The sequence below is a fragment of the Leopardus geoffroyi genome, chromosome B2 (genome assembly GCF_018350155.1).
Source record: "Leopardus geoffroyi isolate Oge1 chromosome B2, O.geoffroyi_Oge1_pat1.0, whole genome shotgun sequence".
NCBI lineage: Eukaryota > Metazoa > Chordata > Mammalia > Carnivora > Felidae > Leopardus > Leopardus geoffroyi.
This window is the reverse complement of record NC_059332.1, coordinates 32,940,119-32,966,999: the sequence shown is the minus strand read 5'-3', so window position 1 is coordinate 32,966,999 and position 26,881 is coordinate 32,940,119. Positions and strand designations below refer to the sequence as shown.

The window sequence follows — 26,881 nt, the reverse complement described above, 5'->3', positions numbered from 1 at the left end:
GGAGTCTGAGTCAGGCATGAGTGTACAGGGGTGAGTTCAGGTGTGTGTGCGTGTGAATGCAGAGATGCGTGTGTGTATGGGTGTGTACGTTTGCGGGCACGGGCGTGTGCCCAGGTGCGTGTGCACACACGCCTGCAGGTGCCCAGCAGGTGCCCGTTTCCCCCCCCCCGTGCAGGTGCGGGCGCAGAGTGAAGCTGTCAGTGCCGCTCCGATGAGCAGGCGGACGGATTTCCCAGCATTAGCCCGGATTTCCAGGGGTTATCACTGCAGCCGTGTGGCATGACTGAGCCGTCTGGAGTGTGCTTTCTCTACCGCGTGGGGTTACTGCTCAGTCAGCCTTGGGCGGGACCTGGCCCCAGGGGCTGGCCAGGTTGTGGGGAAGTTCATCGATCTGGCTTGAACAGATCTTGGGGATCTCAGTAGCCACTAGGGTCGGCCTGGGCAGAAGCACGGAGCAGGCAGAACTCCTCAGTGCCCCCAGCAGGGCCCCCTGTACTGTATGCCCCCCAGGCCTAGCACAGAAACAGGAAAACGCATCATCGTCGACCTCCAGGCAGCTCCTTTCTGTGTCCTTTGCCCCACCCCCAGGGTGACCTCTGTCCACACCCATCCAACCCAGCCTGCACTCTGGGGAGCGGTCACTTGTGAGGCTAAGGCAGGACTTCTTGCAGAGGACAGAGTGTGGCAAGGGCCCGACTGGAGAGGGGAGCAGGAGTTCAGGTACCTCTGTTTGGGAGATGGGCGAGCGGGAGAAGAAAACACATCCCGGAGGTTGCCTCTCACCCCATCTGCCTTTGAGAGCTGCATCCGTGCCTGGGCCCCTGCCCTCTGGGGGTGCCTGCTGGGTTCTAGAAGTTCTAGAGGACCACTGCTTCTTTGAGAGAATCAGCACGCTACATGCACCTTCACACAGGAGGCCCCAGAATGGTGCCTGATCTGGGGGTGGGGTGGGCATTCCAGACCCTGGGGCAAGGAAAGGGACTGGGGGCATGCAGCCCCACTTCTGCTTACACAGAGCGGGACACTCCCAGCCTGCTTGGCCAGAAGAGCCCCCAGGGCCCAGGCTGGGAGGGGGGGGCCCCCAGCAGATGGGAGCAGCTTTGCTTAGCTTTGATCTGTTTACACTGCATCTTGTATTTTGTTTGCAGAAAGGCTCCTAGGCTGAAAAGCAAAATAGAAAATAGAACACCAAGGATTGTGCTCTTCCCCCCCACAACCCCCCCCCCCCCCCACCTCCGCCTGCTCAGGGCTGGCTCCATGGTTTTCAGGGCTCTGTGAAAAAAGAAGGGGAAAGCCCCTTGTTCAAAAATGATTCAGCATTCAAGATGGTGGCAGTAGGGCATGAAACCAAGTGTGTATACCCACGGAGCTGACTCTGCCTGGGATACTGGAGGGGCCTAGCATCCCATAGTGGGTCAGGGCAGAGTGGAGTCTGGCCCCCAGGCCTCTGGTCCCCAACACAGGGCTGTGTCCACTGCAGGGCTCAGAGAGGGGCTTCTGTCCCTGGTCCCACCAACTCCACATGGGCCCAACTGTACCCTCCTAACCCCACCCAATCAACAAGGTGGAGCAGAGGGTGTATCTGACTTGGAAACATGACCCTTATACCCAAGAACCCCCAGTGTGAGAGGCAAAACTGCCCTTGCCCTCAGGGAGCCCCCAATCTAATGAGGGAGACATAGCCTCATCCAGTCCAATGGTGAAGATGTTGATTAGCCCAGACCTTCATTGCTGTCTCCAGTGGTGTGGAGCCTGTCCCCTTCGCCCCCCTCCCCCGCCCCAGCCACCAGGCCCACCTCAGCAGGTAGAAGACGTAGTCAGCACCCTCCCACTGGCTAGTCATGCTTGGAGGTAACGCTGTCACCGGAGGGTGGGAGTGTAAGGGTGGAGGTGGGGTAGAGTGGGGATGACTGTGTCCAGAGGGGTGTGTGCTCCCTGGGGACTAGGCTCTTATTCCGCTGGGCCTGTGACATTTCCTGAACGGTGACAATGAAACAGCTTCTCCACACTCCCATCCTCCTTCCCCACGCTGCTGTGCAAGATCACGCAGCTTCGGTCTGTGTTTGGGTGGCCCCATGGGTTGGGAGAGGTAGGTGCTCTCATCCCATGGCACTGATGAGAAAACTGACGCCCAGAGAGGGGTTGAGACTTCCTCAGGGTCACACCCCTCTCTCCTTTCAGACCCTAGAGCTTCTCCAGCCTCTCTCCCTAGGGGAACTGGAACAATAGCCTTCAGACCCAGGTCATGAGGCATTTCTGGAGAAGGGCAGGAGATGGGGTGGGATATGAGAATGGGTGTCATGGGGGGGGGGGTCGGATAAAGCCGGGGGTCAGGGAGAGCTTCCTAGAGGAGGTGGCACATCAGCCAGGCCCTAGGGGAGGGGACCCAGGCCTAGAAACAGCCGATGTAGGGGGCAGAACATTTCCTGCCTTCCCTATGCCCAGACCTGGGGGCCACAGCCTCGGCCTCCTCTGACCCCACCCAGGCTGACGGGGCGGCTAGAGGGGCACCTGAGGCTTGGAGGACTGGGAAGGAAGGAGGAGGCGGGGAGGGGACCCCAGGCGGGGGCGGTGGGAATTGTCAGGCCCTGCCTGGAAGGCCCCACTATTGAAGAATGGATTAGCCGACACCCAGATTAATGGACTTTCATATTGCTAAACATCTGTCACCGTTAGTGCTGGCGAGTGAGCGTGAAATGAGCTTTGACCAATGCTGCCATCGCCATATCTTGCCAGGCGCTGTGGCTCCCGTGCCAGTGCTCTGCACAGGGTGGCGTGTGTGTGTGTGGGGGGGGGGGGCGCGTCACTGAATGGACGCTTGGTCAAGGGGCTGTGGCACACCCACTGGGAGTTACTGCACCAACAGATGTTCCTCTCCTTCCCAGCCCCGCGCAGGGGACTGCTCCTGGGAGGCTCAGCTATGGTCCCCTGAGGGCCCTACCTCCCTATAGCACGTAGGAGTGGGGAACCCTTCCGTGCACGTAGCACGCGCTGGGCATTGTTCTACGTCCATTCACCGTTTGTCAAGTCGTTTCACCCTTACAGCCACCCTATGAAGTAAGTGCTATCATATCATGCCAGTGTTATATGTGAGGAAACTGAGGCACAAGGTGGGACTTGTCCAAGGTCACATAGCTAGAAGTGGTAAAGCCAGGATTTGGTCTGGTCTAAAGTCCTGGCTCTATACCTTGACTCCCTTTTGCCCAAAGTCAGTGGGACACAGGGCAAGGCTCCCGGGGTCTGTCCTCTGTGTGTCTGTCTCTGGGTCTCTGGGGTCAGGGCCCCGGAGGCGCCAGGCGGAGCCTTCTCTGACGCTGTCCCCCTGGCCCCCCTCCAGCTGTACATCCAGACAACGACGCTGACCGTCTCGGTGAGTCTGAGCGCCTCGGTGTCCCTGGGGATGCTCTACATGCCCAAGGTCTACATCATCCTCTTCCACCCGGAGCAGAATGTGCCCAAGCGCAAGCGCAGCCTCAAAGCCGTCGTCACCGCCGCCACCATGTCCAACAAGTTCACGCAGAAGGGCAGCTTCCGGCCCAATGGTGAGGCCAAGTCTGAGCTCTGCGAGAACCTGGAGACCCCAGGTGAGTGCCCAGCCCTGCTCCTTTCCCTCTGGGCCCGCCCAGGCCAGTCTCCTCCTACAGCAAGGCCCGCCTCCTACCCCCGGGGACCCAGGTCACGCCCTCCCTGAGCTGGGTCCTCAGTGGGTACTGGGAGAGCCCCGAAGCCACAGGTGAGTGGGAACTCCGGGAGAACCCTGATGCACCAGGTTAGTGCCCCTCTGCCCACCCCCCCCCATCCTAGTAACCAGAAGAGAACCTCGAGGTCCCCCCCCACCACCTAGCCCTGGCTACACCCTTCCAGGGATATCTGCCCACCTGTGGTGAGGCCATGGGGGAATGTGGTTCATGCAGAACGATGGGGGACTCTGGGATTTCTCTGGTCAAGGGGTTGTCTCGAGGGCCCTTGCCTTCTGGCCCTTAAGTAACCTGGGCACAGAGGCTCTGGTGCCAGCCTGGCCACCTTCTACCAGGGCCCTGAGGGTGTGGGGCCTCAGGATGTGGGTCCCCAGGAAGGGCAAGGGAAGGAGTGAGTTGGACTGAGGGCCTTCAGAGGCCTCAGTTCTCAGGTAGCAGGGTGTTCCCAAGAGATTGTCCAAGGAGACCTCAGCAGTAGAGGGGGATGGGGAGAGAGAAGGACACAGGGACCTTGGCATCTAAGGGGCAGGCCCAAGGTCTCGGCCTGGGCAGGAATGTACATGGGAGGGAGCAAGGCCACCATCTTTGCCAACTTTTCTGGTCGCCCTGCAGCCAGCCCTCTGTGAGAAGAGATTGAGAGGAGAGAGAGGCAGAGCATGTGAGGGACAGGTTAGACGTTGGGGGCACCTGTAATAGTGGTGACCATTTCCTAAACCCTGATTGTGTATCGCACCTACCATGTACCAGTTTTCGTCTTCACAGCAGCTTTGAAAGGCAGGTATTTTTATCATCTGTGTAATACAGAAGAGTAAAGGGAGGCTCAGAAAGATTAGGGACTCACCCAAGTCACGCAGCCAGCAGGCGCCTGGCCTGGACTTGACCTCCACGGTAGTATCACTGCTCCCTTCTCAGAAGGATGGAGGCCTCTGCCCTGGGAGGTGAGCCGTGGGGTCTCCCACCTGTGGGGTGACAGATAGAGGGGTTGCTATCGTCACCCTGCCCCCTGAGATGCTGGCTCCCTCCCTGGACATCCCGCAAGTGCCCAAATAGTTTAAATGGCAGCATCTCCTGCCTCGCCTGCTCTCTGAGAGTCCTGGGGGCCTCCCGTTGGTGGGGGAGGAGGAGCAGAGCCCCCCCGGCCCAGGAGACTTTCAGTCCCAGAGGGACCTGGGAGTTAACACTCAGCTTCTTGCCTCTAGTCCTGGGGCAGAGGCCCCAAATGGACATTGGCCATGGCAGCAGGAGGGATATGGGCTAGACTCCAGGAGGGTCTGGAGCACAGGCTCCAGAGAGGAGGCCCTTTGTCATCCGCAAGTAGGTCAGGAGAAATGGGAGACCTGGCCTCCCTGGTGTGTTTTGGCCGGGGCAGCGCCTCTCACAGGCTCCCCACCTGTGGCTCCGGGTGAAGCATCCTCCCTTCCTTTCTGGGCACGGCTTCCGCCTGTTGAGTGACTGCCACCTGTGGAAAGAAGGAGAGTCCCTTCCTACATCCAAACAGGACTTTTTACTCCCAAAGCCCTCTCCCCTGTTCCGTGATCTCGACAGGAGGCCCGTGAGGCCTGGGTAGGGCTAGAGGTTTGATTCGCAGCCGAGGCCCAGAGAGGGTGAGGGATTCTCCTGAGGTCACACAGCAAGGTGGTGGCTGGCTGGCCCCACACAGTGTCTTTCCCTTGACCCTGACTTCACATGGCCTCCCTATCTCTGGGTCTCCATTCTCCAGGCAGAGCAGTATACGTGGCTTCTGGCACACCCTTTCACTGACATCCTGATGACTCTGTGTTGCCCCCCCCCCGCCGCACCCCGCCGTCTTTTGCCAAATGACCTCTGGTTCTTTTCAATCTTGCTCTTCCTCCCAGAGCACCAGCTTCCCTGGGACCTACAGCCCTCCCTTCAGGTGCCACGTGGGCCCTCCACTCTGAGATGGGAAGGGGCACTGTCCTCCTAGAACTCCCCACCTCTGGACTTTTGCGTCTAGATCTGCAGAAACCCCACGTGGGGCCCCTAGCCAGGCCCTTCTGTCCCGAGCAGGGACCCCTCACTGCTCCCCACCCCCCACTCCTGACTTCTGTTTTCCTCCTTCCCATGGAGATTTACCCTTCCCGGGTTCCATCCCTCATACCTTACTCTGCTGGGGCAGGAGCAGGTCTGTCAAACGAGCTCCGGCCCCGGGCTCATCAGAGTGGGGCATTAACCCTCCAGGGACCATGGAAGGCTAACTAGAGCTAACACCCCGACTCCAAAGGAGGGAAGCAGAGTGTGGGACCTTCCCTGACAGTTGTGATAGACATTGTTCCTTCTGCCTCTCTTCAGGTTGGTCACATGGGGACAGGGTACAATTACTACCCCTTCCCACCCCACCCCCCACCAGACAAGGAGGGGAGCGGAGACTTGGCGAGGGGACATACAGTGTTCCCAGCCCCCTGCTTCCTGCAGGGGAAGGGTGAGAGCTGCCGTAGAAGCCAGAGGCCAGGGCCCCTTGCCCCCACTGCCCCTTAGCTCAGTGACAGCAGGGGCTGTAGACGTGTTGGGTGGGAGCCAGGTGATTAATTCTGGGGATGCCAGACCGAGGGGGCGTGAGTGGGAAAAGTGGGGAGATGTCACTCCTGTGAAACAGGGACATTTTTCACTCTGTCACTGGCAGGCCACGTATCTTTAAACAAACAACAGAATAAATAATTCAGGGGCCTGATTGCGGGCAGATTGGGCACAGAGACATGGGGCAACAAATGGGGGCTGTCAGCTCGTGCTTGCCATTGCCCAGCTAATTGTTATCTGAGGTGGCAGGGACTGAACACCAGCAGCAACAGCCTGTCATCGGCAAGGGATGGGTTTGGGGACCTTTGTACACACCCCTCACCCCGTCCCTCCCTTCATGCTGAGGATGCCCCTGGAGTGTCGCTCTCCCCGCCCTGTCCTCATTGCTATAGTTATTTCAGCCCTGTCCCTTTGCAGGGTTTAAAGAGGATTTCCATCCACCCTGTGGCTGAGAGCCAGCCAAGGGTTTATTATCCCATTTTACAGATGAGGGACTTGAGACTCGAGAGGTTCAAGTTGTTGGAAGGGCTCCTTGGCAGGTGCTGAGATCCCCTGTCCTGGGGAGGGCAGGACTGGACCCAAAGTCTCCTGACTCCTGGCCAGAGCGCTTCCCTTTGAGCCTCACAGTTAGCTCCCGGGAGCCCGGGCAGACTCACTGCTCCCATTTTCCAGATGGTGAGACCGAAGCTCCGCTGAAGGACTCTGGGGCCCCTGGCTTGTAGCTGAGGGCTGAATGCGCTTCCAGGTTCTGGAACCCAAGGACTGGATTTTCTATTGGAGACAGCTCTGGTCTTAGAGGGACAGCAGGGCCCAACTGTCCCTCACCTCCCCCCCCACCTGCTCCCCTCTCACCCGCCTCGGTGCCCCCACGGCCGCCCTCAGGCGCCCATTTCCCTACAGTTGGTGGTTTTGCTGCTGCTGCTGCTGCTGCTGCAGTTTTCCTTCACCCCTGAGCCATGGCTGCTGACGGGTTTACAGGTTTGGAAACTCAATTTTATCAGTTCACCCAGGGGGTGATGGAGCCCTGGGGAACTGATTCTCATCGGCCTGGCCTGCAGCTCGTGATTAAGCTGCGGGCTCATTTTCTGACAGTGCTGGAGAGCGGAGGGTGGAGCCTGGGGCTGGGGAAGCCCCTCAGGACAAGCAGTTGGGGCAAAAGAGCCACTGCTGTCATGTAACAGGTAGGGAAACTGAGGCCTAGCAGGGTGGGGGAGAGCTTCCGGAAGTCACAGAGGGGGGGATTAGAGGCTCCTGTCCCTAGATCTGTGCACCCTCATACCTCCCTCTCAGCACCTCTGGCCTCATGGCGGGTTCCTTCCCCAAGTATGCCCAGCCAGGCGCCTCACGGGTGCTGTCCATGGTCCTTCTTCTCTCATGGTCAGCCGGCGCCCTGGAGGCATATGGGTCATTTTAGAAACGAAGGTGGCAAGTCTTGGCACACTGTAAGGTGCTGTGTTCTTACTCTCTTCCTGAAGTCATGGGCCCCGTCACCTGTCCCGGTGGCACCTAAAACTCAAAACTTCCCGGCTACTGCCCAGCCAAGTGATTGTTCATGTTCTGCTTGAATATTTCCACGACCACATAAGGCCATCCTCTCCACTCAGCTCTGGCCGGGAGAAAGTTCTTCCTTTCCTTTCGTTCACCTGCCCTCCACCCCGCGTGCCTCCCCACTGGTCCTGCGGTGCCGTTCTCTGCTCACCCCACCCCCAACGAGTTTGCTTCTTGCCACACTTGATGGGCCCTCTGAGAGTTGGACCCAGCAATCTGGCCCGTGTCAGTGGGCTTCCAGCTACACTGGTGTGGTAGATGGGCAGGAATGGGGACTCGGGCTTCTTCCATCTGGCTCTGTCGGCTCCCAGAGGGCTGTGCTGAGGCTAGTTGCCCTCCGTGTCTGTTCTGCCCGTGGAAAGCAGAAGAGAGGAAGTACAGGAGAAACCATCTGTTTTAATCAAATGACACGCAAGTCACACACAGCCCTCACGACCCTCACGTGTCATTCGCAGGAACGCCATCAAGCAGGGAGCTCGGGAAATGTAGTCTTTACTTGGCAGTCATGGGCCCTGGGAAAACGGGGTAGAGAGGATTGGGGGGTACCGTGGGCAGCCCACCGCACTGCTCCCCTCAGTGCCCTCTGCCCCAGGCCAGATGCCTTGGCCATGCACTCCTTTCCCGAGAAGACAGGACCCTGATGGGGTGTCAGGGCAGCTTTGCGAACAAGGGCCCCCTGATTGTCTCCCATCCAGCCTCCTCTGGGCACCAGCATACAACTCCCACCCCAAGCGGCAAGGCTGACCTTGATTACTCTCCACTGAGCTGTCCCAGGCCGTGGAGGGAGACCCTGGATCCGGACAGGACAGAACCAAGGACCTGGCCAGGGTCCTCACCCCAGTGCCTCATTTTTCACATGAGGGTGGCATTTACCTAGCCTCCTCACTAGGCTGCCGTGAGGTCTGAACCCCGGCCGGGCAGAGGCAGGGGGAGGCTCGTGCTGCCCCGAAAAGCTGATGTTGTCACCCAGCTGTGAGTGGTGGGGAGGGCCCCAGGAGTGGCTGAGGGAGGGCCAGAGCCATGGGTGCGGATAAGGAGGCCTCAAGGCTGAGGTGAGACAGGGACACCTAGAAATGGGAAGGGTAGCCAGACCAAGGCCCAAGGGGACCTGGAGGCCTTCCGCTTCCCTTGGGTGTGGCACGGGGGCCAACTGGTCAGCTCGTCAGTTTCTAGCCTCATGAGCCCCCCCTGCTCCGGTTCCATCATTTATTTCCTCCGTCCCAACTCACCACTCCCATCCCCTAGGCTGCCAGGCTATGTCTAATGTCTGTTCTTTGCATGTGTTCTTCTAGAACGTGTGCTGTTGACCTGAAAACTTCTGTTGATAATACTTTAAGGCTATACAATTATATTACAAATAAAAACAATTCTCTTCAAGTGTGGTGGAGTCGGGAGGTGGCAGGGGCTTCGTCGGGGGGGTGGGGGTGGGGTCGGGCGGGAGTGTTCTAAAGAGGGGTCCTAACTAAAACAACTGTGGGGAGGGCAGGGCACTCCAGACAAGCAGCCTGGCCCCAGCAAAGATGTGGAGGTGGGAAGGATGTTCAGACACTGGGCGAGTCCAGTGAGGTCGGGGGGGTGGGGTGCAGGGTGGTGGAAGGAAAGGGGGGGGCAAGCGATGGGATGGGTGGGGTGGGGCCATCATGCGGTTTGGGGGCTGTGAACTGCTTGGTTCAGGGGTCTGGACTTGATGCCGTGGGCAGGGCAATGCCTGAGCGGAAGGGGGGTTTGAAGAAGCCAGCCCCTGATGCCTGGGTACCCCCGGTCTCTCTCCTTCCAGCACTGGCCACCAAACAGACCTACGTCACCTACACCAACCATGCAATCTAGCTAGGCCGCCAGAGCCGAACAAGAGGAGGATCCAAGACCCTTGTGGCTGATGCGTCGGGCCAGGGCCACTCCCAGGGGCCCAGCTGATGTCTTGCCTGCCCGTGGGCGCCCACGGACGTGGCTTGGTGCTGAGGACAGCAGAGCCCCCGGCGGTCACTGCTGGGCAGCCTGGGCAAGCCGGGCAGGTGACAGGAGGAGGACAAGGGGCTGGGGAAGCTTCAGGCCACCCCAAGAGCCTGCATCTTGGACCATGGCCCCTCCTGGCCCCAAATCACAGGGGCCCAGGCTGTGTGGGCCCCAGTGTTGGTTTTCTCTCTCTCCCTTCGTCTCTGCCTGTCCCACTGGTGACCGTCCGAGTCCGTCTCCATCCCTGTCTTTATTTTATCACTGCCTTTTCTCTCTGTGTCTTCACCTGTGTGCTCTACTCTTCTTTCTTTCTGCCTCTGCCTCCTCTCCCTGATGCATTCTCTGTCTCCAGGTCTCTCCAGTTTTTTCTCTTGTGCTCCACCCAGGTCTCGTGCATTTTTCTTCCCTGTCCTCGCCCCCTCCTCACCTTCATCGCGTCCCGCCTTGGCTCTCTCCCCGTCACCACCTCCCAATTCACCAAACCGTACGTGTCGCAAAAAAGAAAAAGCTCAAAAAAATTCCAAACACAAAAAAGCCAAAACAAAAACGAATCTCGCGTGTGTTGCAAAGTGCCGCGTCCTCCTGGTGGCCTCTGTGTGTGTCCCTGTGGCCCGCAGCCTGCCCACCTGCCCCCTCCCGTCTGCTGTGTGTCCTGCCTGCCTGCCCGCCTGCCCGTCCTGCTGATGACACGGAGTTCAGTGCCTGGGTGTTTGGTGATGGTTATTGATGACAATGTGTAGCGCATGATTGTTTTTATACCAAGAACATTTCTAATAAAAATAAACACATGGTTTTGCACCCTGGCTCCACATCCACTGAGGGCCCTGCAGGGGGACCCCGGTCTCAACCTGCAGCCGGAGAGCCTGGAATTAGAGGCAAGGAGCAAGTGGGTCATGGACCCTAGGGCTTGCGGGCGATGGAGGCTGCCTCCGGGGCTGGCATCGAGTGGGAACATGGAGAGGCCTTGGGCAGGGAGGCACCAGGACTTTGCAGCACATTCCAGAAATCAGCCTCTGGTGGTCCCCTAAGTAAGGGGGATGTTCTATTCCTGTCCCTGGCCCTGCAGCCCCTAAGGAAGGTACCGTTTTGGCCCTTCCTCTCCTCTCACAGTCCTTACACCTGGGCCTCCGATCCCTGCCCCGTAACGAGCTGCTTCTCCTCCATCTAGCCCGGAAACTCTCCTCTTGAGAAATTGGCCTCCAGGGCTCCCAGCACCCACAGCCCTGCCCTCCCGCCTGTCCTGTCTCCAGGTGACAGGTGCTAGGATGATGTGTGTCTCTGTCCTAGAGATTGGAGTGTGGCGTGTGTCCGCGTGGGCCGGGTGTGTGGCACAGGTATGTGCGTGTGGCTCCCCCAGCCCTGTGTGTGTGTCTGTTTTGGCTGCACGTCTGTGTGTGCTCTTGGTACCTCCATATGCATGCTTGTCTGTCTAGTGTGTCTGTTTAGGCCCAAGTGGGGGTAAAACCACATTGCACCCACATCGTGACGATGCTTGTCCCTGGCCAGCGGCAAGTGTGCAAGTGTGTGTTCACAGCAGCTGGCTTCGTTGGCAGGTTGGGCGGGAGGGAGCGGGAAGCAGCTTAGGGGCTGGGCCCTGCCGGGGGTAAATTACAGAGCCAGCGACACAATGAGGCCACAGCAGCAGCTGAAGCCCAGGCTTCCTGTGCCGCCCCTTTCTGGCCCGCCCCGGGCCCCACACCCCCTCCTACCTCCTTGGCTGGCTGAAGTGTGGGGCGCGAGGGCCAAGGGCCTGGAAGGACCCCAGTGGGGGCCAGGCAGGGACTGGGTGTGTAGAGGTGAGGCTGGTGCATTAAATGGTTCCCTGGGCAGTGCCCCCTATGTAAGCCCGTCTAACTCCTTCGGGAGGGCTGGTGTCACGCCCACCTCTGCTCAGGCAATCTGTTCCCTTGGAGGGCCTGGGAGAGAGAGAGAGAGAGAGTGTGTGTGTGTGTGTGTGTGTGTGTAGAGCACCTACTTTATGCTTGGTATCTGTAAGGAAAGGAAGGACAAAGAGGGTGTCTCTCACTGATTGTCTTGCTTTCGCAGGATGGTTCCTGCGCCCCAGAATAGATTCTACCCAGTGCTCTAGCCTAATCAGGCAAAACTAGGTGGTCAGACCAAGGGTGTTGGGTCAGCTCCCAGGGCGGGGTGTGTGAGCGCGTGCCTGTGGTGGGGGGCAGTTTGGATGAAGGGGAGTGCAGCCAGTCCTCCAATGACATCTCCAGCCCGGGCACCTTGTCCCCTCTCTGGTCTGTTTCCCTCCCAAGGCGATTGCGGTGAGGCCCAAGGCTAGGCGGAGGATTTGATGCTCAGCACAGGCCTTTCCCAGGTGCCCTCCCCACATCTGTGGAGCCCCCCATATCTGTGGAGCCCCTCTTCTAGGTTCCACTGGGGAGAATCAACTTCTTTCCGAGTGGGGTGCTGCCCGCTCTGCTCCCCTCAGCGCCCAGAGCCAGGGGTGGGCTCTTGGTGGGCCTTAGACCCGTCAGGCATTCCTGAGACTTGGCCTAGTCCAGCCTGCCTAGGACTCTGTGAAGGGGCAGGTGGAAAGGAGGCACCCAGGCCCCGGCCTCAGGGGGGTGCCAGTCAGATGGAGGAGACATAGCCCCACCTTCAGGGACTGCCCTGTCTGAGGGGCGAAACACAGCCTGTCCCTCAGGGAGCTTCCCGTCTGATGGGGAAGATCTAGGCCTCAGCATTTCTACAGCCTAGAAATGCCGAATATCCCAAAGGAACATAGTTATAGGAATAGGGTGGGGTAGGTAGGGGAAGCCTTGGGTGGGGTGTGAATTCCAAGGAGCCGTGTCCGGGAAATGGAGAAGTGTGCGGCTCCATGGGTCAGGGGTGGAGAGGAGGGACTAGTCTCCCCAGCACTTCCGGGAGGCAGACCCGGCGCAGGGGTGTGGGAGGGTGGGTGCCACGCATCACCTGGAAGGCACAGCCGGTGAAGCTGGGCCTGGGATCCCACAGGTGGGCCCCACTGGGATGTGCTCTGATGCACGGGTGGGAAAGCCCCGTGGCTGCTCACCTTTGCTTCCTCTGCCATGCTGTTAATTCCCCGGGCTCATGTGGGACACCCAAGAGAGGCAGACAGATGAGCAGTGCCTTTGGAATTTTATACTTCAAAAAGATAGGGGCTGGCTTTGCAGTGTCCCTGGTTCCCTGGAGAGAGAGATGGTGGCCCCAGAGACCTTTGCTCGGTAAGCAGGGTGATGGGGTGTCCACAAGCTCCCAGGGAGAGGCCCAGAGGCCCCAGGGCTGCAGCCTCCTCCTTTGTGGGTGGGGCCAGTGACAATACATTTTACAATCTCCCCAGGTGTCTGCTATGCAGCCCAGTGGGCCAGGGAACTCGGTGGTTTTCAAGCTGTTCCAATGGCAGAACCTTTCCTTTAAATCAGCAGCAGCATCCCCGGGAACTTGTTAGAAAAGCAAATTATGGGCCCCACCCAGACTTGGTTCTTTACGCATCCAATCCACAGGTATTAAGTACCTACTACGGGCCAGGCTGAGGGTGTGAAGTAATGAACGAGGTGGATGTGGCACTGGACCTTGGGGTTCTGCAGACAAGAGGGAACAATGCCCACTCGAGAGCTCGTGGAGGCCCAAAGCCAGGGCTAGGCTACTACTAGCCCTGGGCAGAAGCCCACCAAGCTACCAAGCCAGCGGGGCACACAGGACACCTTTATGGAACTCCTAGGTCCCTGGGGACTCAGCTTCAGAGGCAGTATACAAGCTTGGGTCCCTTCCAGCTCAGATGCGAAGTTCCAGTGTCTCCTAGTCTGTTTCTCCTGTCCTGCCTTCTCAGGCCCTGATGGCAGAGGCAAAAAGGACCAGGAAGTGGCCTGTGAACACCATGCCAGGTGCCCCCACACCATCTCAGCCTCCAGGCCCCGGGAGGGGTCCTCGGGAGCCCACAGAAAGATGCTGACCTTTCAGGAGGCCATGTGGCTCCTCTCTGGCCAGAGGACAGGCCACAGGCCCTTTGTTTTAGAGGCTCTTACTAAGGCCTGCAGCTTCCTCCTCCCAGCCTGGGGTTTGCATCTGCCCACTCAACAGCGAGGGGAGACTGAGGCACTCTCCCTGACATCTGAGCTTCTCTCTGCCCCCACCGCCTGCCCTGCACTGCCCTGGTGCCCAGCAGAGCTTGGCCCTGGCACTCGGAGCCTCCCAGGGCTTGGACCTCCCTGAAGACAGCCTGGCACTGAATGGCACATGGTGCCCAAATCTCACTTCAGTTGGCAAAAGCAGCAATTAGCATTTAATGAGGCTTCTTGCTTTATTTTTAGGTAACCTCCAAGGCCCTGCCTGTGTAATTCAGCCCGCCATTGCTCGGCAGATAATTAAAGCATGTCACCATAATTTGCCTTTTTTTTTTTTTTTATAAAGCCCATAATTATGTTTTTATTGCAAGGGGCGGGGGGAGGGGGGGAGAGAGAGGAGGGAAAGAAAACAAAGAGGTGAAATTGGGGCAGGAAATGGGGCCTGGCTCCCTTAGCCAGGCTCCTCTACCCCGTCAGCTGACCCAGGAGCCCCCATCCTGGCTGTGGCTCCCCAGGGCTCCCTCAGCCTCAGGGTCTGCCCTGGGCACTCCCTGCCCAAGGATGCCTCCTTGTTGGCTTGCCTTGTTGGAACTTCTGGAGAGCCCTCCTCTTCCGGGTTGGGGTGGGAGGGCCTTCCTGCTCTTCCCTTTCCTTATAAAACCAGTCCCAGTTTGCTGTTCCAGTGGGCAGGAAGGGGGTCGGGTGAAAACCCGAGTAGCCTCGAGTTGCTGTTTCTTGAGCTGCACACAGGCACCTGGGAGTTTCTTTATACTACTCTCCACTTACACGTTTGAAGATTTCCGCAGGAAGTGGAATAAAACCCCCCTCCCGGGGAGGGGTCTGCTAACAGCGCCTGACATCTGGAGTCCGCTTCCAGGGGCACTTGTGAGTTGCTCTTCTTTCTCACTATGAGGTGAAGGGCCATCTTTCTGCAGGAACTATACTGCGGTCTAGTACTCTGATGCTGGAGCGTGGTGGTAGGTGATCTTTGCTGGGCCTCTGATAGATTTTTTTGAGCCTGCAGGCCATGCTAGGAACAGGAAGGGCAGCTGCCCGCAGCGTTTCGGGGAGCCCGCTGCCCCCAAACATCTTCCCAGCTGCCACCTGTGCTACTTAAAATTCTACCGGTAAAGCCTCAGTCTCCTGGGCCAAGGCGCGTTCGCCCAAAACACATCAGTTGCTTGGCAATCATATCGGAGTCTGGTATGAAGATACCAGCTGCCCTGGGGTGTGGGACAGGGGACAGGTAAGTTGTGAAAGAACACCCAGATTACCTTAACTCGAGTAGCAAGTGGCCCTCTGCCCCTTTCTGAACACCACCTCACCCCAACATCATATGACATCCACGTGGTTTGCACATCATCTTCCTGCTCCCACAAGGATGTCAGCCCCGTAGGGCAGGGGGTTTCGTCACTTTGATCACAGCTGAAACCCGGGGCCTAGAACAGCACCTGACACACAGCAGGCATATAATAAGTATTTGTGGAATGAGTGAGTTGTGGGGGAGGGACTGGGCTGGAGACCCAGAGGGGCCTATTTAGCTATATCCGCACCTCCACAATGCCCCGTGCTTGGCTCTGGCCCTGAGTCTCTGCCCAAAGCCCAGTGGTCATTTCTTCATTGTAGCTGCCCAAGGTCTTCCCTAGAGGCCCGAGGTGAGCCTGAATGTAGCAAGCTGATGATTGGAAAGGGAGCTGATCCCCCCGCCCCAGGGTGAGAGACACCCTGGAGTTGGTATCAGGGGGCCCGGATTCTAGGTAAGGACCTGCTGCTGACTCGCGGTGTGCCCTTGGGCAAGTTGCTTTCCCCCTCTGGGCCTCAGTTTCTTCATCCGTAAAATGAGGGATTGAGTTCTGAGCCCTCGCAGCCTGGGTAGGGAGCCAGCATTCCAAGCAGTACAGGAAGGGGAGGTGACTGGGAAGAAGAGTCTTTGGGGGCATGTTGCTATGGCAACTGTGCACACATCAAGGGGTGGGGGAGGAGCTTGCCTATGCAAATGAGGCCCTTGCTTTGGCATCCCCAGTCCCGGTTGTCTGTCTGTGATCTGTGACGGGAGGAGGTTTTGTTAATACTGTGGGGCAGGGGGAGAAGACGGAGAAGGGGTGCGGGTTGTTTGGGGGGCAGGACCAGTCCAGGTGGGCCGGCCAGCCCTGCACTCTTACCACAGTGTGGTGCTCGGGGTGCAGGTCAACGGAGGTGGTGGAGGAACCTGAGGTCCGGGGGGGCCGAGAAGCTGGTGAGGATTTGAGAGGCCCCAGAAAGACCCTCCTCACCACCATCCCGATCAACCTAGAAAATCAGAGAAGCACGGTTTTCAGAGGATCCCAGTAAAAGCTCTCCCTGGTAAGCACTGTCCCTTCCGAGGGTGCACTTGGGAAAGCAGGGAGCAGAGCTTGGGGGGCAGAACCCTGGCTTTGGTCTCTGCCAGGTCACTGTGACTCAGGCACCTGAGTCACTCAGCCCTCGGAACCTCGCTTTCTGCATCTGTGAAACAGAGATAATACTATCTCCTGAAGACGATGTCAAGACTCCAAAGGACACACGGGCAGGTCAGGATGGGTCTTGCACCTGCCCTGGAGCCCTACCCTCCAGGACAGTGTGTGTGTGCCCTTCTCTTCTTCCTCCACCCGGCTCGCCCTCCTCTGTGGTTTATGACTTTTCTTCCCCCCACTCCTCAAAGGCTAGAGCCCCCTCTGGGGCTCCTGGCCCATGCCCTTTAGTTCTTTTCTTCTACCTCAAAAGTTCCGTGGGCTCTCTCCCATCTAAACTCACGGCCTCAGCGCTTTCCCAAAGTTCCGCGTCCTCCCCTTTCGTTTCCCAGCCTCCCTTGCAGGCGGCTAGAGGCCACGTGACATTTCTGGCCAATGAGCTGTGGGGAGCGGCCACGCCCATCACTTCCCGCCGGGGCCTATGGTGTTCCTCCGCCAGGCCCCTCCTCTCACGGGTTTAGTTGGCATAGAAGGTGGAGGGCCGGTGGGTTGCCGAATCACTGGCCCGAGCACCTCCTCTGCCAACCCGCTGTGAACTTTGTGTGAATAAGAAGCTTTTTTGTTAAGATGCTGAGATTTCAGGATTTATTTGTTTCTGAGTTACAGCTTTTCCTATTCTGACTAATCTATCATCAGACAAGTGCCAAATTTATGTATCTCTCCCAGCCTCCAAACCTCCTTCCGTGCACCCTGCTAGTTACTCAGAATCCTCCGTGGTGGAAGCCACAGCGTCTCCTAAATGTGTTCCTCTCCCACGTCCCCCGTTTTGGTGATCGGCAGCCACCTGAGCCAGAACCCACAGCTTCCCCTACACCGCTCTTCGCACCCCAGGGCGGTGGCTAAGTCTCCGCCGCTCTCTCTGCCATCCCTGGATTTCATGCGGTCACCACCTGTCGCCCTGGACGGTGGGCTCTGCCCACCCCCCCCGCCCTTCCCCCAAGCTTCCAGTCTTCATCTCGGTTCCTTAAACATGCTGCTCCCTGCCTTCTGGCTTGTGTCTTTCCCGCGAGAAATCTGTCGTCATCCTGATCTTTGTTCTAATGTATATAACCTCCCTTTTCTCTGGTTGCTTTTAAGGTTTTTTCTTTATCGCCGGTTTTAAGCAATTTGATTATGACGTGCCTCGGTGTGACATTTCTTCATGTTTCTTGCACTTGGGTTTTGTGGAGCTTGTGGGATCTGGGGGTTTACTGTTCTCATATTTGGAAAGCTTTTGGCCATTATTTCTTCGAAACTGTTTCTGTCCTCCCCTCTATCTTCTCTCCTTCAGGGACCTCTGCACACATGTATCTGGCCTCAAAGTTGCCCAATAACTCAGTGATGCTCTACTCTTTCATTTTGGGTCTGTTTCCTCTTTGGGTTTCATTTTGTGTACGTTTTATTACTATGTTTTGAGGTTCCCTAACCTTTTTTCCCTCTCTGTGGTTTCCAACTGCTGTTAATTGTTTCCAGTGCATTTTTCATCTCAGCACCGTAACTTTCGTCTCTAGAGGCTCAAGTGGGTCTTTCTCATACCTTCCACGTGTCTAGTTAAGCGTTTGTTTTCCTCCAGCTTCTTGAACGTGTGGAATACAGTTACAATAACTGTTTGAATATCCTCGCTCACTCATGCCATGTCATTTCCCGGCTGGTTTCAATTGATTGATTGATCTTCTCATTATGAGCTGCATATCCTTCCTCTGCGTGACCTGATCATTTCTTATTGGATGCCCGATATTGTGAATTTCACTGCACAGGGTGCTGGTTATTTTTGTATACATATAAAGGTTCTTGAGCTTTGTCTGGAATGTGGTTAAGTTACTTGGAAACGGTTCAATCCTTTCAGGTCTTGCTTTCAAGCTTTGTTAGGTGGGGCCAGAGCAGCATTTAGTGAGGGTTCATTTCGCCCCACTGGCAAAGCGAAACCGCTAGGCTTTCTCCTCTGGTTGGTGGGTCATGTGTAATCCTGGTGATCCGTGCCCTCTAAGCAGCTTCCGCTTGCTTCCTGCTGGAACCTGATTGCTATGCAGCTGGGCTCTTGAGGGAAGATTCCTTGGGATTCTCTCTGCGTAGCTGTCTCTTCTCTGGCCTCTGACTGGCAAACTCTACCCGCTTTGGTCTCTCTGGACCCCAGCTCTGTCTGCCCTAGCATGGGAGACTCCAGGCTCTTGGCTGGGTCCCCTCTCTTGTGCCAGAGCCTGGAAGCTGTCTCTGGGCATACGCGTGACAATTGTAGGGCTCCCCTTCTTTGTTTCTCATGTCTCGGGAAGCACTGTCATTTGTTGCTTAATGTCCAGTGTTGGAGAATCCTGGGTTCATGTATTTCATGCATTTTGTTGTTGTTTCAGACAGGAAGGTAAATCTGGTCCCTGCTACTTCATTTTGGCCGAAGTGGAGGTGTCTTCCTGTCTTTCCAAGCTGCAACCACGCTCAGGCTGTTTCCTGCTCATTTTTATCAGAGGTTCCCCCATGAGGTTGGCCTCATAACAAGAAGGGCTAACTCCGGGCCAGGCCCCACTCCAAGTTCAACATGTATTGGCTTGTTTCATCTTTACCACAACGGGATGAAGGGAGTACTAGCTTTAGTCTCAGTTTACAGACGGAGACCCTGAACCCCAGAGAGGTTAAGTAACTTGCTCAGGTGTGCACAGCCAGGAAGCAGTGGAGCTGGGATTTGAACCCAGGCGGTTAGCTCCTGTGCTCGCCCTTAGCCCCCAATCTGCATTGCCTCTCCAAGATGCCCCAACTAGCCCACCATTCATTTCTCCATTCAGTTGCTTCTCAAGCACTGCTATGTGCCCAGGTTCACTGCTGATTACTAAGAGGCAGAGCCACTGAAGAAACAACTGTGAAATAATGGGGAAGTGGAGACTAGGTCCACGGCCCGGAGCTCAGGGGCTCTGAGTCCATTTCCTGAAGGAGTAATACCTGAGCGCCCCCCCCCCCCCAGAAGGATGTGAGATCTGCAAGCTGGAAACAGGAAAGGCTATTTCAGGGATGAACAAAGAGACAGAGGTGATAAATAACATGATATTTGGGAGGAGGAGCCAAGGAGGGGCATTGGGAAGATGGAGATGAACACTCCAGGAATGAGAGAGGAATCTGGAGAGGTGGGCAAGGGTGAGGGGAGGAGGGCCTTGTAGGGTCTGCCGAGTGGCCTGGTCAGAACTGCAAATTGGGATGGCCATTTTAGGGGTGATGATTTGGAGGGCCTGGCCTGGAGCCTGGGAGACCTGTTAGGAGGCCACTGCCTTGGGCCTGGCAAGAGATGAGGACCTGGAGAAAGGCGAGGAGCTGGAGAGGAGAGACTTAGTTAGATGCAGAGGGGAAAGAGTTGGGGCTGAGGCTGGCTGGGATGACTGGTTGGTGGAGCTGCTGGAAGGGAAGAATGACGACTTGTGTTTCCTAGTTATATCTCTAGAAGGGGTGGGCATGCGCTCCCTGTAATGCTTTCCTCTTCCCTGTGGCTGGGAGGCAGATGTGATGGCAGGAGCTGGAGCAGCCACTCTGAACTCAGAGATTGGAGTCAAGTTTAAGGGATGGCAGAACCACATTGTAGCCTAGGGGCACCCAGCTCTGGACTCTTAGGCACGGGAGAACTCAACTTCTATTTTCAAGCCATTATATTTTGCTGTTTCTATAACAGCAGCTTACATATTCTTGAATGACTGCACCTATATTCTGCTGACTCTCCAGCATGCTGTTTTGACTTTTCTACCCTTGTCTTAACCTTTGCCTAAGTTGGTCCCTATAACCAGGGATGCCATCCCCTCTGCTACCTCTACCTGCACTTGCTTGGACAATGGGCATGATCGGGTCAAGATTCTAGCTTGTATTTCTTCCTCTGGGACAAGTCCTGCCGTGCCTCCACTCTGCTCCACTTGTATTTTCTTGACCACTTCTGTATCTAAGGCCACAGGTTTCTCAGGGGCTGGCCATGTCTCGTTCCTCTGCATGTGGCCAACGCCCTCTTCCAGTGGGGACTCAACCAATACGTGATGGTTGAATGATTCTGAGGAGTGGGCGTAGAGAGCGCATGGTGGGGCTCTTAGGAGAATTCAGTGATCTCACTGTATTAGTCAGGTGGGCTAGGTTATGCTGTGTAACAAATGACCACAATTTCTCAGGGGCTTAAAACCACAAAGATTTCGTACCTTGCTTGCAGGTCAGGGCAAATGGGCACTGCTCATATCATAGTTACTTGGGGACTGCAGATGATGGAGGTTCCCCATCTTATGATGCCATCACCTCCACACAAGTTTTTCTTGGCAGGGGAAGAGCACGGGCAGAATTGCGTAACAGCCCTTAAGTGCTTCCATCTGAAAGTGACACAATCCTTTCCGCTCATATTGCATTGGCCACAGCAAGGTCTATAACCCCTATAACTGGTGCCTGGCTGGCTCAGTTGGTAGAGCATGTGACTCCAAATTTTTTTTTTTTTAACATTTATTCATTATTGAGAGACAGAGAGACACAGAACATGAGCAGGGGAGGGGCCGAGAGATGAAGAGACACAGATTCCGAAGCAGACTCCAGGCTCCGAGCTGTCAGCCCAGAGCCCAACGCAGGGCTCGAACCCACAAACCATGAGATCGTGACCTGAGCCGAAGTCGGATGCTCAACCGACTGAGCCACCCAGGTGCCCCTAGAGCATGTGACTCGAAATCTCATGGTCATGAGTTCAAGACCCATGTTGGGCATGGAGCCTACTTAAAATTTAAGAAAAAGATGCTATAGGGGCCCCCGGGTGGCTCAGTTGGTCAAGCGACTGACTCTTGGTTTCAGCTCAGGTCATGATCTCATGGTTTCATGGGTTCGAGCCCCACATCCAGCTCTGCACGCTGATCACACGTGGAGCCTGCTTGGGATTCTCTCACTCCTTCTCTCTCTGCCCCTCCCCTGCTTGCACTCTCTCTCAAAATAAATAAACTAAAAAAAAATGCTACAAACCCATATGACTCCAAGGGGATGAAGATTTGTAACCCTGTGCCTAGAAGAAGAGAACTGGAAATATTGCTTAGCAGTGGTGACGTCTGCCACAGTCAGTGATGTAAAAGGTCTGGTTCAGTATTGAGAATGTAGTCCAATGATCGACCAGTGTTTGTTTTTACTCCTTAGCCATTCATCACTCAACACGTATTTCACTTTACACAGTGGCAAAAGACAGGTAATGTTCCTTGTCTCCTGGAGTTATGGGCAAGTGGGGGAAGAGGGACAGACATTTCTCTAGTCAACACCCTCATATATAAATAATTACAGTTTGTAGTAAGTGCTCTCCCAGCAAAGAAAGGGATCCCACGAAAGAGAATAATGGTGTGTGTGTGTGTGTGTGTGTGTGTGTGTGTGTGTGTGTCTATATGAGAATGGGGAGTCAGGGAAGTCCTCTCTGAGGGGGCTGACTTTGAGATGAGACCCAAAGAAAGAGGAAGTCAGGGGATGAGGGCAGGGGAAGAACTTCTTAGGCAAAGGGAACGGCATGTGCAAAGACACAGAGGTGGGAAAGGGTCTAGCAGGTTTAAGACACTAAGGAGGCTGAGTCTGGTGCAGTGATTTTTGGGGACTGTGAGGGAGGTGGGGACAGAGAGGCTCAAAGGCGTCATCACCCAGGACCTTGTAGCATGCAGTCAGCAGCCCTTTGGAAAGCTTTAAGCACGATGGGGCCTGACCTGTGCCTTTAATGACTTCTGAAATGTTTGTACACCCAGTGCTCAGGTGCTCCCTTCCTTCCTCCTTTGCTTCTCCAACTGTTTTCACGCCAAGGGTTCTCATCAGGTCCTGTAGCTTTGACTCCCAGATGTGTATCTTTAGCCCTGTTCTTGCGCCAGAACTCAATCCATGTGGCCCCCTGGGTACTCCTCAGCTCTGCCAGTATAGGGGACAGCAGTTTTGCTTCACCCTCTTAGGATCCCTGCCTGGGTCTGAAAATTAAGACAGAGACGTATTAACAGAAGAAAAGCATACAGGTTGATTTAATGCGAGTTTTACACGATACAGGAGCCTTCATAAGGAAATGGAGACCCAAAGAAACAGAACTGGGTATTTTTATGCTAGGTTTGATGAAGTAGGCAGTCCTGTAGAAATACGGGTTAGAGACTGCCAGGGGAACCATGGGAACTTAGCTGATCTATTTGTTGGGGTTCTTCTGGTCACTGCTTTGTCTTCAGAGATAAGGAGGCTCCTTTCCTCCGGGTATGGGGAAGGTGTCTCTCCCACAAGAGTTTTATGACTTGTTTCAGGGGAGAAAGCCGTTTTCTCAAACACATTCAAGTTTAAAATATTCAATACGCCAAGGTGCCATATTTGGGGGTGGCGTGTCCTGAACCCCGTTACTGGGTACCTCCACCTTAACGTGAGCACATCCAGACTTTTGCATACTCATCACCCTGTTCCTCTTTCCTCTCCCCTCTCAATAAAAGACCCCCCCTCCTCACAGTCAGAAACTTTGGGCTCAACCTTGACCCCTAACCCCTACCCTTCACACAACGTGTCAGCAAATCCTGTTGGCTGGCCTTGAGGATGTCTCAGAATCCAACTGCTTCTTCTTGCTGGGTGCAAACCACCATTATCCTTAGCTTGGGTTATTTAGATGCCCTCCTAAGCGGCCCTCAGCTTCAGCTCCTGCCCTCTTACTCAGTTCCCCAAACCTCAGTCAGAGGGCTTTGGGGAAAACGTACATCGGATTCTTTTACACGCCTGCTTAAAACCCTCTGGGTTTCCCCCTCAGATCTCTAGCTAAGTCGGGGGAGATTCAGGGTGGGCCCTCGGTATTTCTCCTGCCTCATTTCCTTCCTTCTTCCTTCCTTCCTTCCTTCTTCCTTCCTCCTTCCTTTCTCCCTTCTTCCTTCCTTCCTTCCTTCCTTCCTCCTTCCTTCCTTCCTTCCTTCCTTCCTTCCTTCCTTCCTTCATTCTTCCTTCCTTCTTTCCTTCCTTCCTTCCTCCCTCACTCCCTCCCTCCCTCCTTCTCTCTCACAGTCACCTGGTGGGGCTCCCCGATCTTGCCCATGATTCAGGTACTGCTGTTCTACCATGGAACCTTCTCTCTCCTAATGCTGGTGAGCTTCACTGAACTAAGTTGTCCTCACAGAGAAGTGTTTCCAGATTGCCCCTCAACAGCACACCCATCACTACTCACCACCCCCACTTTATTTCTCCTCATGGACCTCATCACACTCCGGCATCACATAACACATTTAATTGTGTCTCTCCCCGGGAGAACAAAAGCGCTGAGTGGGCAGGGACTTTATTCTGTTGTCTACTAAACTTATTTATTTATTTATTTATTTATGTTTATTTTTGAGAGAGAGAGAGAGAGAGAGAGAGAGAGAATGAGTGGGGGAGGGGCAGAGAGAGAGAGAGAGAGGGAGACACAGAATCTGAAACAGGCTCCAGGCTCTGAGCTGTCAGCACAGAGCCCGACACGGGGCTTGAACCCACGAACCACGAGCTCATGACCTGAGCCAAAGTCGGATACTTAACCGACTGAGCCACCCAGGTGCCCCTTTTTTTCTGCTAAACATCTAATGCCAAAAACAGTGCCCAGCACATGGAAGATGTTCTAGAAATATTTGCTGAGTGAATGAATGGAGTGAATGACCTTGAAATTCCAGGGACTGCTAGGGCAACAGAGACCTCGTTTTGTTTTATCCAGGATGAGGCCGGTTGGGGGCAGTTTGGGTTTCGGGAGGTAAAGACTAACAGCTTTGGTCTGCCTTTGCTTTCTCCTCGTCCAGGCTGGGCCCTGTGCTGACAAACAAGCAAGAGCTCACCCATATTTGTTCTCGAAGGAAACAATAATGTCACCACAAATTGGGGTGTGGCTGTTGCAGTTTACGAGGTTAAGTGTGCTAAGTTGTATAAATTGGGAGCGTTTCTAGCCTGGCTGTGCCCTTGAAGCATTAGAGACACCTTTTCCCTAAATGTGTGTTTAGGGAACTAGGCTGAACTATGGTTGTCCCAACACAGTGTCACTTTGAAGTAGAATAATCCAAACTATGGGAAATCTATGCTCAGTTGCTATGATGGCGTTGGTGGGCCCCAAAACCAGGCCTCCTCCGTTATTCATTCATTCATTCATTCATTCATCCATTTGAGGAGTCCATACCGAGCATCTCCTGTGGGCCAGACACCAGAGTGGACAAGACCAACACAGACTCCAAGGACAGGATGAATATTCCTTCTGTGGCAATCGCTTGGGCCTTGGGCTGGGGGGAGGAAAGGACACTCTCTGAGGCTGTGGGTCAGGGAGGTGAAGAGATCTGGAGATCTGAGGAGGGGGGGAGTTGTAGGAATCGGGCCTCGGCCTCACGGAGTCAGGCCACGAGGGTAGGATTTAGGGGTCTGTGAACCCCAATCATCACTGCTGCTGGTGGGCATGTCACGCCTTCTCAGGACTCTTTTGATTGTCTCCCAAGCCAGGTGCACACAGGAGCAGGGAGAGAGGGTGAAACAGAGGGGCGGCTAACAGACAATGAGAGGTGAGCCAGAGCAGCAGATGTTAGAGAGGTGGATGCAGGCAGGAGTGACAAGTGAATATATGAGACACCCAGAGATGCTCCATAAAATAGACAAACTATTCTTTGAAATGCATGGCCGTGCGTATAGAATGAGTGAATACATGCAAGGAAAATCTTTAGAATGTCAAACATAAAGAGAAGGCTGGAAGCCTGGGTGTTAGGGAGCTCCAAAGCTGCAGGGAGACCTCAGGTCATTTGCACACACATCTCCATGACCTAGATCAGTGTTTCTCAATAGCAGCGCTGTTGACATTTTGGGCTGGATTAATTTTTGTCGGGGTGGGGGCTGTTCTATAGGATGTAGGATGCCGGGCATCCTGTAGGATGTTTGGCAGCAACCTTGGCCTCTACCCAACAGATACCAATAGCAACTCCCTCTTCCAGTTGTGACAACCAGAAATGTCTCCTGGGAAACAAAGTTGTCCAAGTCCAGAAATAAAGGCTTAGAGGAAGAAGGAAATGGACCGTGAGCACTCATGGTGGGGAGTTGTAATTGAGACCCTCTACAAAAACCAGGGCTTTCAAAGACTGCACTTTTGGTGAAAGGATAGAGGGAAAAAAAATCCATCCTGTGGCAAAGAGAAAGGGAAAGAAATGTTGTCTATTTCAGCATGTGCTCAGGTAGAAAGAAAAGCCTTTAAATTTGTAACCACATGGCTACCCACACAGGGGTTTAGGGTAAACATTTGCATTACCTATGGGTTGCAGGAAACTCCAAGTGGTGAAATTAACTCCAAGAATGTTAGTAGTACCCAGAGCACCTAGCAGAAGCAAAAGCAAAGTCTCCTGGGAGGGACATACCCTCAACTCCCGCTGTACAGGATTCTGATGGATAGAGCTCAACCAAGCTTGGGTTTACAATACAAAATTACAGAGTACACAAGGAAATAATCATGAGTGAGTTAGAAAACAGCAAATGGTGGAATTAGTCCTCGAGAGTTAAGATATTGGGATGATCAGATCCAGAATATTAAAAAAAAAAAAATAGCTTGTGTAAAATGTTTAGAGAAATAAAGATGCTACCAGGAAAACCAGGCAAATATGCACATGAACAAAGACTAAAAAATGAAAATAAAAATGATGAAATTTAAAACTCAATGGATGGGTTAAATAACAGATTAGATATAGTTGAAGAGATGGTTAGTGAACTGGAAAATAGATTTGAAGAAATCACTAGCCATAATGCAGCACACAGAAAACTATTAACAAGAGGGAAAAAGACATGGGATACAGAATGAGGAATTTAACAAATGTCATCTAGGAATTCCCGAGGAGATAGTTGAGAGAATTGGGGGAGGCGATATTTAACAATATGGTGATAAGGAATTTTCCAGAAATGATAAAGACAGACACATGCTGGGAAGGAAGCATGAAGAATTCAAGCAGAGTAAGGAGATCCACCTAGAAACTGTTCACTACAGTTTCTGTAGTGAAACTGCAGAAATCCAAAGAGAAGTCCTTAACAGCAGCCAGATAGGAGAAGTCAGATCACAGATGGCCCCAGGATGGAAAGATGGAACTGTGGCATGTGAACACTTGTCCTTGGGATGCCCAGGGATTACCTAGGAAAGGGTACCTCAGGAGGAATGCCTGATTGCTGCCCCAGGATCTGGTAGGGGTTAAAATATTAAAAGAAATATAATCTCAATGGCCCCTTAGCCAGGTTGCACAGCCCAATATGTGGGTGTATGTGGGGGGTGCACTCAGTAACCTCTGGGCAGAAGCTTGGAGGTTACCTCTGCCTTGAGAGGGGAAAGGGCCACTTTTGGAACACTGCTGGGGCAGGTCTGGGGAGGGCAGTGAACAGGAGAGTATGAGTTGGGAGTATCTGGAGGGGCTCTGGGAACTGACTGCCCACCTCTAGGCCTATTTTGGGGCCAGTGTCCTTAAAGGACTCTGGAGGACACTGGGACCATCTTCCCAAACCACAAAGGTTTGGTGAAGGAAGAGGGAGAATGGAGGGATGGGGGAGAAGTGGGTCTGAGGTGTGTGCAGCCCCCCCCCCCCCAGCGTAGGAGAGAGGCTGAGAAGGTTGAGGGGAAACCCAGGGACTACCTCTATTCCTGGATAAATGCAATGTCTCCTACCCCTACACACACACACACACACACACACACACACACACA

At 54.8% G+C, this 26,881-nt stretch overlaps 1 protein-coding gene and 1 non-coding gene across 11 annotated transcripts in view; both read left to right on the top strand.

Annotated features, from left to right (window-relative positions):
* The window catches only part of GRM4 (glutamate metabotropic receptor 4), a 150,118-nt gene that overhangs the window by 104,482 nt on the left and 18,755 nt on the right, over window positions 1–26,881 (top strand). For 6 of the 10 annotated variants that reach the window (XM_045497945.1, XM_045497938.1, XM_045497937.1 and 3 more), the window contains 2 exons: window positions 3,338–3,584; window positions 8,477–9,158. In XM_045497945.1, coding sequence (XP_045353901.1) covers window positions 3,338–3,584; window positions 8,477–8,658 — 429 coding nt within the window. In that variant the 3' untranslated portion in view covers window positions 8,659–9,158. Of the gene's footprint in view, window positions 1–3,337; window positions 3,585–6,905; window positions 9,159–9,558; window positions 10,286–26,881 lie in introns of those variants that run through there. The other 4 variants (XM_045497940.1, XM_045497942.1, XM_045497943.1 and 1 more) reach the window with 4 other exon arrangements.
* On the top strand, window positions 20,633–20,942 carry TRNAW-CCA. The gene is made up of 2 exons: window positions 20,633–20,669; window positions 20,907–20,942. It is a non-coding gene; the product is annotated as a tRNA-Trp (tRNA).